Here is a 13,955-nt window from a genome sequence, read left to right as displayed (position 1 = left end):
GGAAAAGGGGTGGGGGTTATAGAGCTTCTAAGTATCCTACAGGGTAGGATAGGGAAAAAGTGTTACAAGGAAGGGGGTATTGTGTCTCAACTGTCGGTGTCCCACTTCCACTCCCAGAAGATCCCTCATCCAGGTGATCCTCCCCCCACTGGTCCACCCCCAGGAACTGGATCCAATAGTGATGGCTGTGTTCTGGCCACCTGAATGACATATCCCTGGGGACCAGCCGGTGAAACACCTTCAGGTTTCTTACAAACACTCCTCCGCCACTTCCTGCCTGCCCAGACACAGTGGAGCCTAGGCGGCGACACCAAAGGTTTCCTGTCAAAGGCAAAACACTCACACAGGCCTCCCCTCCCAGGACGGTAGAAGAAAGGCTGACAAAGAACAACCATGCTAGTAATGGAGAAAAAAATAAAGGAGATACCAAGTAAGTATTTGGGTGACCCTGTTGTGCTTAACTGTGGCTATGAACATAGCCTGCGGTAGAAATTTCACACCATGCTTGGTAGAACACGTCCACTGCCACCAGCCATAACTAGAAGGTTGTCTGTGATTAAATAATCACAGGGGCAGAGAGAAAGGGGCACTAAGCATCCCTTTGGCACTCCACATAAGGTGGGGTGTGCCAGTCTCTCAGAATATAAAGTTTTAGGAGAGATACAAAGTATCTCTCCATCCTTAAGGACTGTAGTTACTATGATATAGAAAATAATCGCAAAGGAGAACCCAAGGGGTTCCCAGCAACACTGACCATAAGGAGAGCTGTGTGCTGCAAAAGTAAAATACAGATGCCTAAAAAGAGATATGGACTAAACACAAAGAAAATAGTTCCAAAAGACAGAGCACATAAGAATGAATGAGTGGAAAAAGGCTCCACTCCTTCAGGATTCAAGAAAAAGGTCCAGAAGTCCAGCAAAAAGTGCTGGAGGTCTCGCTCGGAGAGGGGATGAAGCATAAAAATTATACATCTCCCTAACAATCATTCTTATGTTCCCAAAATGCTCTTTGTTTTTTATGCAAATACCCAGGACTGCCCCTGTTCAGCTTCTGCCCCCTCCACCCCCACCCCCAGTTGATTCATTTCTTGAGGAGGTCTTCTAGATCTGAGCTGGTTTACAACGGCAAGTGCTCTCTTTGGGATTTAGGATTTTCAGGGTTTGGGCTATCTTGCAGGAATCCTTAGGATTTGTTAGTAATGCCCCAAACGCATTCTGAAAGATTGTTTAAATTTAATGTGTCCAATGCTGGGTAATGACTGTGTGTTTGTTTTCTGTCGTTCGTTATCAAAGGCCCAGAGAGACATCATCTTTGAACTTAGACGAATCGCCTTTGATGCTGAATCGGAACTCAATAACACCGGAGGGAGCATTGAGAAGCGCAAATCCATGTACACGAGGGACTACAAAAAGCTTGGCTTTATTGTAAGTATACATAGCAAAGTAATGATAACAAGAAGCTGTTACAAATAGTAACCTCTGCAAAATGTTCCATTGTTACCTCGTGTTATTCATGTAAAAGATCCGATGATGTGTTGCCCCACCAGAAAGTACACCACTTTGCGTTTGCAATAGCTGTTTGCACTGTGCAAGTAATGCACACATGCTAGGTATGTGTGTTTTTTCTTGCAGGGCCGAGGGGGCCCCTTTTCTTAAACGATTACATTGAAGTGAGTCAAAGAGGCGTGGAGTGGTCAGGACTATGAGGGGGAGGAGGAGTTTGATTTAATGACTGAGCAGAATTTCCATTGTCAAAGCAAAACCGGCAGATTCTGCTCCTAAGTTTCAGCAGTTCGTGTGGGGTGTCGAAATGGGCCTTGATCGCCTAGAATTTATATATTCCAGGCACTCAGAGTGGCTGATGGATTCTGGTCATCTGATTGGCTGAAAGACACTGCCTTCCAACCAATGAAAGTATGTAGAACTTTCCAGACTAAACCTCTGCGTGCCTAATTGACCAGAATGTTGGCCTCTCTGATTGGGTGGAGTTTTCATTTTGTCCCAATCATCCGCTCTAATTGTAATTCTGTTTTACTTCTAGCAGCATGGCATTTCCCCCAAATACAACTATTGGTAATTACCTTTTTTGGCGGGCAAACACACAGTGTACTGAATTTCCAGCTGTTAGCCACACTTAGTGTGACATTTTTCCAATGAGAGTAAAAATATTGCCATACATAATACATTCTTTTTATTTTAGGGGCGAAGATGAAGGGGACCCTTAAGTGCAACTCACTCCTCCATCATTAGTTAAATGTTGTCAACACTTAAAGGAATAGCCACTTATTTTTTGCGTTGACTCTTCTAAACCCTAATTCGGAGGTAATCTTTTTTTCCGGTGGTATCTACCACAATTTTGAAGGATTCTTTTTTTCTGTAGTTAGGGGTGGGTGGGTACCAGTGGTAATGGAATTGCTATGCATTTCTTCCTGATGTTTTAAGTAGTATTTTACCTCCAGTGAATGAAATCGCTTACCATCGACCTAATGATGCCACCGTGTGTTAATGTGACCTGTTTTCTAGGACAGTGTTGATGGCCGTGGAACTTGGCTTCTAACACCAGCTTAGGCTTTGAATGAAAACATGATTTCAATGCAAATCACATGTATCGCAGTTGCTTGAATTGTAAATATATTGAATACAGTATAAATATGCAAAACAAACGGTGCAGTGTGTTGTACGGTATTATCCCAAATATATCTGTCCCCTCCATCCCGTGCTGTTTTCTGTAATTCCGCCTCAGCTGGACAGTCCAATGTTCTCTGTACAGCAGCACATTGTTGCAAGAGACATTTACAGCATTAATATTTTCTATAAGCCCCCACTTCACCTTGGAGGTAGGTCTGGTGGAAGGGGATGCCTACACGATACAAAATAGTGTGTGACTGAAAGCACCATCATTTCGTTGGTGAACACAAATATACACGATGTGTGACACAGCTGACACGATAGCTCAGCAAGATAAGTGCTCTCCCCAGACACCTGTGTTCATCTTACAGGATAAAGGCTCGAATCCAGGGGCCTACTCATCCCTTCAAACTTTGAAGGTCCATAGATAAAATCCCTTTTAATAAATAACGTGTATTATCAGAGCGCCTAGAAGAGGAATCCGGCATAACGTGCTGTGAAAAAAAACCTACAGAGTTTGAGGAAATGCATAACGGTTGCCAAGGCCACTGTTTCCTGTTGGTTTGACGCCTGTGTTTAGCATCCGAAAATGCACTGTGTGTTCAGCGTGGATAACGGGAGAGGTTAGCAGGCCTTCAGCTAACGGGCAAGGAACGACGGTACACGGCAGGACTGTCCGCAACTCTTATCTTTATTTAATCTTAACTAAGGCTTCCAGTTTTCATCTTATGGCAGCAGCTGTCACAGGAGCAACCGTTTGTTCTTGAAAAAATTGAGCCAGGATTTCTTTGCTATACGACTGCTTGTATGCTTTAATAAATGCATTTTTTCATTCGAATAAATGCAGAAAAATTTACTGGTTGCAAATTATTTTTTTATATGACAAAAAAATAAATGTGGATACAGAAAAAAGGCCAAACAATTAAATATGGAGAAATACAGACGGATATGGCAGAAAAATAAATACCATAAAAACGGAAGCCTTAATCTTAACTGACTTCCTCCACCACATGACGTCACTTCCGTTTCTTCATGCCACTGCATCTCCTCCTTTCCCACTGCAGCTCCGCATAACGAGTAGGACTGCGTCTAAATAACAGACAACATTTCAGTGTTCTTCTTTATTCTGCCTACAGCAAAAATAACTTCTCGCCTATTATTTTGAACTTTTTTCTGGGTTTTGTACGCCTATTCCCAAGTACTTTGTGATTGCAATTATGCAGGACTGGTTGCGCATGCGCACATGCATTGTAACCAACTCGCACTAGAAGAAAACGAAATTGTCATTCCTCGACACAGATAGTTTGAAAAGAAAACACGTGGCTTCTAAACCCCAAAAGGCTGTCCTCCATGTATCTCTTCGGCCAAAGGAATACTCCAAATCTATTCATTAATTCATTCCTGATGACTTAGTTTCCAGGTTTTCAATAATGCCCAGGGGTGGTGGTGTATATTCTCAAAAATCTGAAACTTGAATTGCCCACTGAATGCTTTGCTTCCAGGAAGTGTCTGCCAACATTTGAATACATATTCCTTGTTCTCATGTCCGCCCTATACTCACCAAGTCCTTTCTTCCATTATTATAATGCTTCTACGATACAACCTCTACCCTAGGGTTATTGTATGACGCACGCGACAAACTTTGTGAAACACAAATAAAAATGCATCTTTTGCTGGATACTGATGACGCTGTCGAGGGCAGCTTTAAACTGTAAAAGTTGTGCCCCTACTTTGTGCCGTTATTGTTGGCAGCCTGGGCTGCCTAGCTAGCCTACTGCTTATTGTATCTGTCTGTGCTTCTTTGTTAAGTCCTACCATTTATTTTCACAGAATAAAGGTTGCTCTGCAATGCCAGACTCGTGAATACATCTAGGGCAGAATGTGCATCCATTCTACTCTGGAGGGATGCTTCTTCCAATGATTTAAATCTGCAAAACAAAAGAGATTCCTTGTAACAGACAGCAGGGGGCAGCAGAGGCATTGCATAAATAGTTCCTAGACTTTTCTTTGTCAGGTGTTCAGAAGATGGTTTAATGTAGGTGTTTCAGAATCATGCATATAATTGTAGCAAAACCTGCATTTTTTATGTTTAATGCATTTTGTTCGTTCTTGAATGAGCCGTGAAAGGCTGTGCTAGAATGCTACGTGGGCGGTAGAAAGATACATATTTTAAATATCGTCATCCAAAGCCTGTTTACTTACTCGCCACGTGTAGGTAATTAAATACCTTTTTATTTGTGCGGGTTCTGTACCCAACTCCTTCGGCACTGGTCTGCTCTGCGTGTGGTGCTACTGCTTGGTAATTGCATGCTAACGTAAACAGAAACGTGAAAACAATATAAACTGGGGTTTCAGCTTCAAACAATGCAATGCGCTGCTTCGTAATTTAGAACCAGTTTAATACAGCGTTTACCTTCACGTCTTTTTTAAAAACAGCGCTTAATGTTAGGGAAACACGGCATATGCAATCCGTCCGTCACAGTGACTGGCGCGTTTTTATTCTGAAATGCAGAATTGTGCATGGTTTTAAATTCAGAATGAGGTATTTTTAAACCAAGTCAGCCAGCACCCCTGCCCCCACTCTTCACGCGTGCATTTGTGTGCGTGCCCGGTATTGTACCCTCTGCGCCCTCCCCCTCCCCCTCCCAGGCCTGGGCATTGAGTCATCACGCTGCTGCTCATTCTGCGCGGGTAAGCAGGGCACCAGTCTCGTTGCTTCAGTAGCAGCAGCGCACTGTGGGGCACGCAGGGGGAAAGGGGGGAGCGGCGGGGTGGTCGTCGCTCTGTAAAGGGCTGTGGCTTGCCACACGCTTCTGGCACAGAACAAAACACAGTGTTAAAGCGCACTGGCAATGGCCCAAACTTAAGTGGTGAGGGACGGGATGGGGTTAAGATTGGAGCGCTGGCGGGTTTGGAAAGGCAAGTGGCCGGTTAAATGATCATTGGCAAAACCAACAGTTTTGTGTTTTGTGTAGGCATGAGATCGTCATTTTCTTTCCAGTCACTGCCCAAATGGTGCTGTGTAGAAACGAGGTCCAGCCAGAGATGCCAGTGAGACTGGTCTAGGAACAGGAAACATCTTTACTGAAGTTCCAATCTCGGGTACAAGGCACAGGTAGACATTTAGGGAACATCAGGTAAGTTACATGGGGATAACATCCACCAGAATCCACTCTGCCAACCCATCTTCCAATGGACACTCTTGGAACCATTCAGAAGGTAACATTCACACAAGATTCCAGGTCTGTCACTCCTAGCATTCCATGCAAACAGGGCAGGCTGCAGGGAAAAGCAAGTCACAGCTACCTGACCATCAGATGGCAACAGCTGACCTAATGAGGTCATTACCTAGGTAGATTATGCCAACCTAATGCTTATACACAGTCCAAAGCTGTTGGCTTTTCCAATGATTGTTCTTAACAAGAATTCAGTGTAGGAAAGAAGTGACCGAAGGTCTGCAGAGTCTGTACTCTAACACCTCAATGAGAGTAACATTAGATCAACGTTGTAGCAATTCTAGTAAAATTAACACCCTTAGAGACCAAAAGCAAGGCTGTCTTGACACCCTTTATTTTTAACATTTATATTGGAGACCTCCAAATGGATCTGAAAAAAGCTCACTTATGCTCCTAAGTTAGATAGCCAGCACATTGTGTCGTCAGCTGACGACTAAGTATTTGACCTTAAACCTATTTCCTTTCAAAGAACTTTAGTTAAATGAGTATGCAAAAGTCAATCATACTGAGATAAATTCAAAATTATGTGGGTTTTATTTCCAAACAAGATAAAACGCAACAGTACATTTAAATGGCAGCTAGCCGAACATCAACTTGAGATTCTTAAGGATGTTAAGTATCTGGGTCTGGATGTCTTTTAGTAATGTTTCAGATAGAAAACGGTTCTGTTCTAGAACCAAAAAAGCACTACCCCTGGGTGCATGTCTTAGAGGCTTGGATCGGAAAATGGGAGGGTTCTCCTTCGTCTCTTAGATCACTTATAGTTGTCCAATTCCAGGCGGAGAGTGCTGGATCCATGTCGGACTTTCCAGACACCCCTCATTAATGTTCATGAGATACATTTGCATACAATGATTTGAAATGTATGAACATTTTTTCTCATGAATATTAATCGGGGATATCCTAAAAACATGGGGGGATTCCAGCCCTATGGCCTTGAAGATTTGACATCTAATATAGTTGGTCCTGCGGCAAAAATTAAAGGTACATTTTCGCAATCTAGTATTGGACTACCTATAAATACATTGATGCCACTACTCAGACTAAAATTTGGCCTGGTCTCACTAAGTACCATGGCTAACATAAGAAGAGGTGCATGTTTTTAGGGGATAGCAAAATACAGTTAAGAGATGAAATGATGATGATGATGATGGAAAGACCATCAGAACTTGTGTTTAGTCAATGAGATTTTTGCACAGATTGGTTTTGAACATGGTATGGACAAATCCCTTGAAATAAATATCAAGCAGTTTAAAGATCTTCTGAATGGTATGTCAACCCTTTTCCAAACCGAGAACTGACTGCTTTACCTTAAGTTTCTAATACATTTATTGGTCACTTTGGAGGTGTGCAGTCCTAGAATAAAAGCTTGCTAGCATGGGACCATGCATGCAGAGTAAGTAAAGATGTAAGTACTTTGGAATAACTGAAATATATATATTATTCTTCTTCCCGGCAATAACAAAAATATACTTGAAATATTTCCGCAGATTCGGGCTTGATGAATATGGAATAGGGAAGGGATGGAAATGTTCTGGTGCTGTTACATGAACGGGAAACAAATTGGTTCAATTCTAGCTTTAGTGCAATTTTGGTTTTGTATTCATCTGATGTTAACATTTAGAAAATGTTTATACGACTTTGATCTGTATGTTTCGTCTTTAGTCTTCATCTTTTTATTTCTCAAATGTACGCAGTGTATACGATTTTGATTTGAACCCAAGAGTACACTTAATAAAAATAGGACATTTGTATTTCACCAGTAGTGAGTTTTATAGCAGGGGTTGTCCAACTCAGAGCCTCGAAGACCAGAATCCTGAAAGTTTTTCACAATATTCCTCATTAATGTCTCACTTTACTTACAGTTACTGTAACTAGCGCCCTGATGCCTGGGGGTTTGGCGCGCAACTATAAATGTAAAATAAAATAAAAAATAAAATAAATACGCATGCGGAAAAATGTGCATACATTTAGAATCATTCTATGCAAATTTAGCTCATGTATATCAATGAGGGGTATCCTAAAAAACCCAGAATGGGACCGGCCCTTGAGGCCTGGAGTTGGACAACCCTTGTTCATAGCTAAAATTAAAGGTGACCATTCACAAAGCACAGAGGTAACTAGAACAGATTTGTGCAGGGGGGAAAGGTAGTGATTAGGAATGGCTAAAGGGACTAGCTTGGCCATGGACGGCCAGTGGGTGGTGTGAGGTGTCAGTAATGCGAGGCAGACAACTGCTTGTAGTTTTCTCAAAGTAAGACATTTTATTAAAGTAAAAAGTTGCAAATAAAGCTTTGCTTGCCCTACTCTACCAAGGAATTCCCTACCTAGTCTAAAGGCTAATGGAACACTCTCTAGCATGGGAAAACTGTCCCCCACACTTACCAACAAACATTCAAAGAATAAAATAAAACAACACAAGATAATGAACAATAATGAAACAATATTTGGATGACCTTCACCTGTCCTGGGTAAAATCCTTTCCCCAGGTTTTAAAGTCAGCTTCAAAATCTTCAAAGGAATAGCACAAGTCTTGAATCAGTTCCAAGTCAAAATAAAAGTTCATCAAACTACAATCCACTGGTAACAATTCCCTTCCAATATCCATCAAAGAAAATAGCACCAATGGTAATCCTGGTTATCTTCTCTTCAAAATTATTTGCCACAGTTCAAAAGAATGACTTCTCCAGCTACTACTTTACAATAGATTAAGACATGTGTAGAACATTTGGTATGTTTGCCAGGATGCTTCTTCTTTGGCTTGCCACTTCCTTTTAACAACTCTTCTACTGTTGTTACTATGAATACAGTTACTTTTGTTACACAGTAGGCCGTTATTTAAACACCACTCCAATGTGACATCCACTGACAACTTTGTATACCACCACAGTTTAAGTATTTCTACCAGTCTTCAGGTAGGCAAGGCACTTTTCCCTTAAATGACTTTCTAAAAGGGGACAGCCTCTTTGCCTCTTCCGTCGTTCTAACTGCCGCAATGATAACCTGCCTCTTCCCACAACACTTATTTTATTTTATTTTTTACATTTGTAGAGCGCACTGCAGCCCAAAGGCATCGAGGCACTATTACATGAAAGTGTACGTAGGCAAGATTGTGATTACATAGAAAACATGATGTACTTAGTTACATATAGGTGCAGGGTTACATGTGCCATTGGCATGCACGCAGAAGTCAAGGCAAGTGGGTCAGACAAACAGCCTAGTTTTAATGGCTTTGTGGAAGGCTAGGTATGAGTCAATCCCCCTGAGGTGCGTAGGTAGGGCATACCAGTGTGAGGCTGCTATAGCTGGAAAGCTGGTGCCGCCTGCGCGTTACTTCCTTTCAACTCCAGCAGCCTTACAGCATTACAGGTTAACTTCTGGGAGTTCTTAACAAGCACTGGGCTCCTCTTCCCCAGCTTTCTCAGACCTTTTCTGCCCAAGCAGTTACCCAGAAGCTGTAGTGCCACTGTTTCAGTTTCAGGTAACAATGTCACACTGGTATCTGAGGCCTCTGGACAGTTTAACAGCTTCGCAGATTAGGTGGAGGGGTTTAAACAGGTTTTGCTTCACTATAAAAAGTGGACGCCTTTTGGCTTGGGTTATTGCTTGTTCTCCACTTCAGTATAGTAGCTTCTTGAAATAAAGAATGTCACTTCTGTCTAATTAAAGGTTCAGTCTTCAAAGTGAAAACATAATTAGGCACACGTGACTACTTAAACTTAAAATATTGACTGTAATTGTAATCCCGTATAGTATCAAGGAGGCAACTTCTCACTTCTCGCGGGAGCCAAAATTGGTCACACGCGACCTTCCTTTGATGTAGTTTCACTTTTAACTCTTGTAAAACATTAATGTTAAGTTTTCTGAATGGAGTCAGTAAGCGTTCCTTCCACAAGGACATGCAACCACTCCTTTAATGAATGTAATGTATTTTACATTCACGCAAACACTGCAGCCTTCAGAATAACCAAATGTGTTACATTTCCATTGTTAATAGTTTAGAAATAACAAACTACTTCTTCGTACTTTCAACTCCACCCGAACCACTTTGGAGCTTGTTACAGTTACTGGCATGGGTTGTTGAGTGAATTTGAACACTGGGGTTCGGGAACACTGCAGTTGCGGGTTGCTCTGCTGCTTGCCCAACTTCCTTGACCGCTGCTACTACCGCTGGCTCACTTGGGGCTCGCAACCTTCTCCAGAATGGGTGTCTCCGGTCCGGCCACTTTAATTAGGAGTGTCTTTCAATTCCTAAACCCTCTGCTTGAATTCTGTCTCTGGCCTTGGGTTGTTGCAGGGTCACAGCTCTGCAATCACAGCGATTCAGCTCAAATGGGGGAACCTTTACTTCCAGCACGTCGTCCTCAAAGCAGCCTCTGCAATACAAGTTTTGAGAACACTTGACCCTCTCGCAGCTGGCAGTTGAAATCTGCTGTCTCCACGTTCCGACGTCGCTTCTGTGCTCCAACTTCCTCGTGAATTGCCAGCATCGTGCTTCTCTTCTTCTACTACTACTACTACTGGCAACTTTCCAACTCCAGCTCCTTCCTTCTCTCTTTTCTTACTGTGGCCTGTTTTGCCCGCAGGATCAACAATAGTTTCAGGTATCAGCCATCAGTCTCAATCGCCTTATTTCTACAATGGCTATTAGGCTTAATTGCTTGATTACTACATCTTCAGTCCTCTTCCACGTCTCAGTCCCTCTAGAATTCTGGGACATGTAGTTTGTTTCATCACAGTTAGCTTTTCCTGCTATTTTTGATTACTTATAAAGGTAGATTTAACTTCATATTTTTAACAGAGGGGCAGAGGGTTTTTACTTCTGTAGAGGAAGATGGTTTAGAGAAGACAACATTTCCACAATCCTTTGTAGTGCACCTTTGGATTTGAGGAGGACATTTAGTTTTAACTACCAAAAGTGTCTTCCTTTTGGTATAGAGTGCTCTGATGTTACAACCTTAGGGTTCACAACCATAGATTTAATAGAAGGTTGAGGGATATTAAAATAACAATAAGCCATAACCTCTTTTGGCACAGTGGTAAGTATCTCCCTGTCAGAGGAAAAATACTGTCTCATCCCATGGACTCTTCTTACTGTCTCCACCTAGATGATCCTCCCACGGTACCTCACCCCCAGGGTTGGGATCAGGACACGTCTGCCTTCCCCACCCATGTCACTTGGAAGGAGAATTAAGGTGCGGTTTCAGTGAGGGATCCGCAGGATTCTACACACTGGGTAAATAACCAAACCACACTGCAGGCTCTGTCTCCCTCATCACATCCCACCTCTCTCCAATTTTCACTTCCCATGCAATAGTTTTGGTTTATAGGCTGCAATAGCAGTGCCACCTGACAGACAAACGTAAATGGCAATAAAGGAGGGATAGAAAAAGGGTTCTACAACACCTCCTTTCTAGCCAGGGTTGGAGGCGGCTGCGATAAATTCTTGAACAGTTTGACTTTTTTTGTTGGAGCCAAGGAATCTCACCAATCTCTTGAGTGAGCCAATGTTCACCATCTCTGGCCACCGAGCTGACCTGGTGGTGAAGGGAACAAAGTAGTACAACCATTACTTAACAAACAGCGAGAGTGCGGTGAGGATGCTGAGCCGGTGAGGATGCTGAGCTACAAGAAATGAAGCCGGTCAAAATGTGTGTTATTTCACCACAACAGAAGGAGATAGGCAGAAAACCTGATACTGCTACAAGGCTGCTGCAGAAATGCAACTGGTTTTCCTTTTGTAGTTACCAGGGCAAGCAAGTAATGTGAAACTATGTTTGTATTAGGCCTTTTTGCAGAATCCACACCCTGCAAAACCAAGGCCAGGACAAGTTCTTCATGTTGGTGTTGGCAACACCCACACTTGCAACAGGTACATGTTCTTCTCATTCTTGGACGGAGTTGGGTGCACTGCTCATGCGTGGCCATCTAGGAAGAGAGGTATACTCATAGGTGTACTGTATAGTTCAGGGATCTAGGTTTGCCTCCTTCCTTCACAAAAAGTCACCAATGTCTCTGCAACCAGGGGTGGGTGTCACTCCAAAAAGAAGTGGCATGGAGGTCATTCACTCTGCATATTTTCCTGGCACTAGGCTGGGATTCCATGTGAGCTATAGACCTATTCCCAGATAGTGGTACTGGAAAAAGAAAGCGCGACAAAGGCCTTCAATGCTCTCTCTTAGTTTGATTCCTCCCTAACACGTCCGTTGTTTTTTTTTATTTCTAAAATGTTAGGGTGAGCACACTGTTCCCCAAAGCTTTGCGTAAGACAGTTTAGAAGCTGAAAGAGGCTGTCTTGGAATCTTGTCACAATCTGTCCACAGGAGCAAGAGGTGGGAATATGAGAGAAAAATTGCATTGGGTCATTTGACCACAATTGATACTGATGGCATATACAGAGATGGGGAGCCTTTTACCTTTTGACCGGGTAGATGGCAGTGTTGGTTGTGTTTGTGAGCTCTTGTGGGAGGGATAACTTGCATGATCAAAGTTGGTGGCATCCAGGGGAAGGAGGGCGAAGGAATGAGTGATGCAGTTGGGGCTCTAGTAGTTCATCCGTGAGAGCTCATAGGGGGTGGCAAGTCTCAACTTTTGCAGGTACAGGCTCAGTGGCTTGTGTGCGTGCAAGGAAGGTGTTTATAACTGCTGCCTGCAAGTGTGGAGGGGGTATGTCCGGGGCTTATCCGTGTGTAGGGGGATGTGGCAAAGAAGCGGTCAGCATATGGTAGACATGGCCCACCATTAGTAGGGCACACGGACACATGTGTAGGGTACAGGATCTAATTATTTATTTTTAATTTCACATTTTTAAAGCGCTGACACATCCCGCGGGCATCGACGCACTGTTAGAGGATTTTTTTTAAAACATTTTTTAGTTGCGTAATTGTTTTTTTTTATGGCTTAGAGGAGTACAAGCAGCCCTTGGAAACCCATCCATGGTGAGTCTATGTAGAAAGGTGACAACATGAAGTCTGCAGGGGAGATATGCGCCCACATTCATACCCCGGGCATAAGGAGGCTATAGCTGTGGGGATGAGGGTCGATGGAGCCTGGTGTAGCTAGACATTAAGCAGTCGGGGGGAGGGGAATAGTGTCAGTGTAGCTGATAGGAAAGGGGTTTAGTAACCAGGTGGTTTACTGTGGAGTGCCACATCTCTAAGAAGTGATGGGCTCTTTATTTTTTTTACTATTTGTTTATATGGCCTTTCACAGAGGAAAAGGAAAAACTGAACATCCATGTCAGAGAGAGAGAGAGATATTCAGGAAAGATGGGATAAGTGAACGTCAGGGTGATCCAGATGAGGCCATGGGGGGGGGGTGGCGTCAAGTCCAGGGACTGTGATCAAGGGATCCAGGTTCAGCAACGTTTAACCCAAACATCACCACAACAAAACTCCAGAGGGGGGATGCAGTGGAGTCCTAAACGAGTGGCAATACGATTCAGGAGAGGCAGTAACAATGTCCAGGCAACAGTAGGAAAAAAAAGTCCTGAAAACTACATCTATGGAGGACGTCAATATTATCCAGGAGAGACCGCAATGAAACTCCAAACAAATGACAGGGGATGTAACTAAAAGATTCCCAAGGAATACAAGGAGAATTTCAGGAGAGGTAACGACCAAAACACAGGGCAAGGAGCAACATCCTTGGGGACAAGATGGCAGCAAAGGCCCTCGGTGACAATGGGGGCTTGTGCTGAAAATGAATAGGAAGAAGGTCAAGGCAGAAAACCATATAAACCCCATTGTATTCAGATTGCACACAGATGGGCTCATCATTCGCAAAGGCTGCTTTCTTTCTTTCTTCGACCCACGAGTGTGTGACACATCTTGTTTCAATGCAGCTTCCCTTTTAGTGGCATGAGCTGCTTTGACGCAAGGGAAATGGGTGCTCGGCTAGAAGGCAATGTTCCCTTAATCATGAGTCCTCATTTTACAGTAAGTGCCTACTTTTGAGTTCACAAATGTGAGATGGGCACAGCTGTATAGGTTCACTTTATGGTCCCCATTCAGGCAATTTGTTCGAAAGATGGCTCTGCCCTTTACAAGAACAACAAGGCCAACGTTCGTTGTGGAAAGCCAATATGACCTTT

At 43.1% G+C, this 13,955-nt stretch overlaps 1 protein-coding gene across 4 annotated transcripts in view; it reads left to right on the top strand.

Annotated features, from left to right (window-relative positions):
• Positions 1–13,955, top strand: part of ELMO1 (engulfment and cell motility 1) — a 2,216,232-nt gene that overhangs the window by 1,144,534 nt on the left and 1,057,743 nt on the right. For all 4 annotated transcript variants that reach the window (XM_069613266.1, XM_069613267.1, XM_069613265.1 and 1 more), the window contains one exon: positions 1,293–1,424. In XM_069613266.1, coding sequence (XP_069469367.1) covers positions 1,293–1,424 — 132 coding nt within the window. The remainder of the gene's footprint in view (positions 1–1,292; positions 1,425–13,955) is intronic.

The sequence above is a fragment of the Ambystoma mexicanum genome, chromosome 5p (assembly GCF_040938575.1).
Source record: "Ambystoma mexicanum isolate Mex_15411 chromosome 5p, UKY_AmexF1_1, whole genome shotgun sequence".
Taxonomy (NCBI): domain Eukaryota; kingdom Metazoa; phylum Chordata; class Amphibia; order Caudata; family Ambystomatidae; genus Ambystoma; species Ambystoma mexicanum.
Note: the sequence above shows the minus strand (reverse complement) of the source record. Positions and strands in the feature narration are given on the sequence as shown.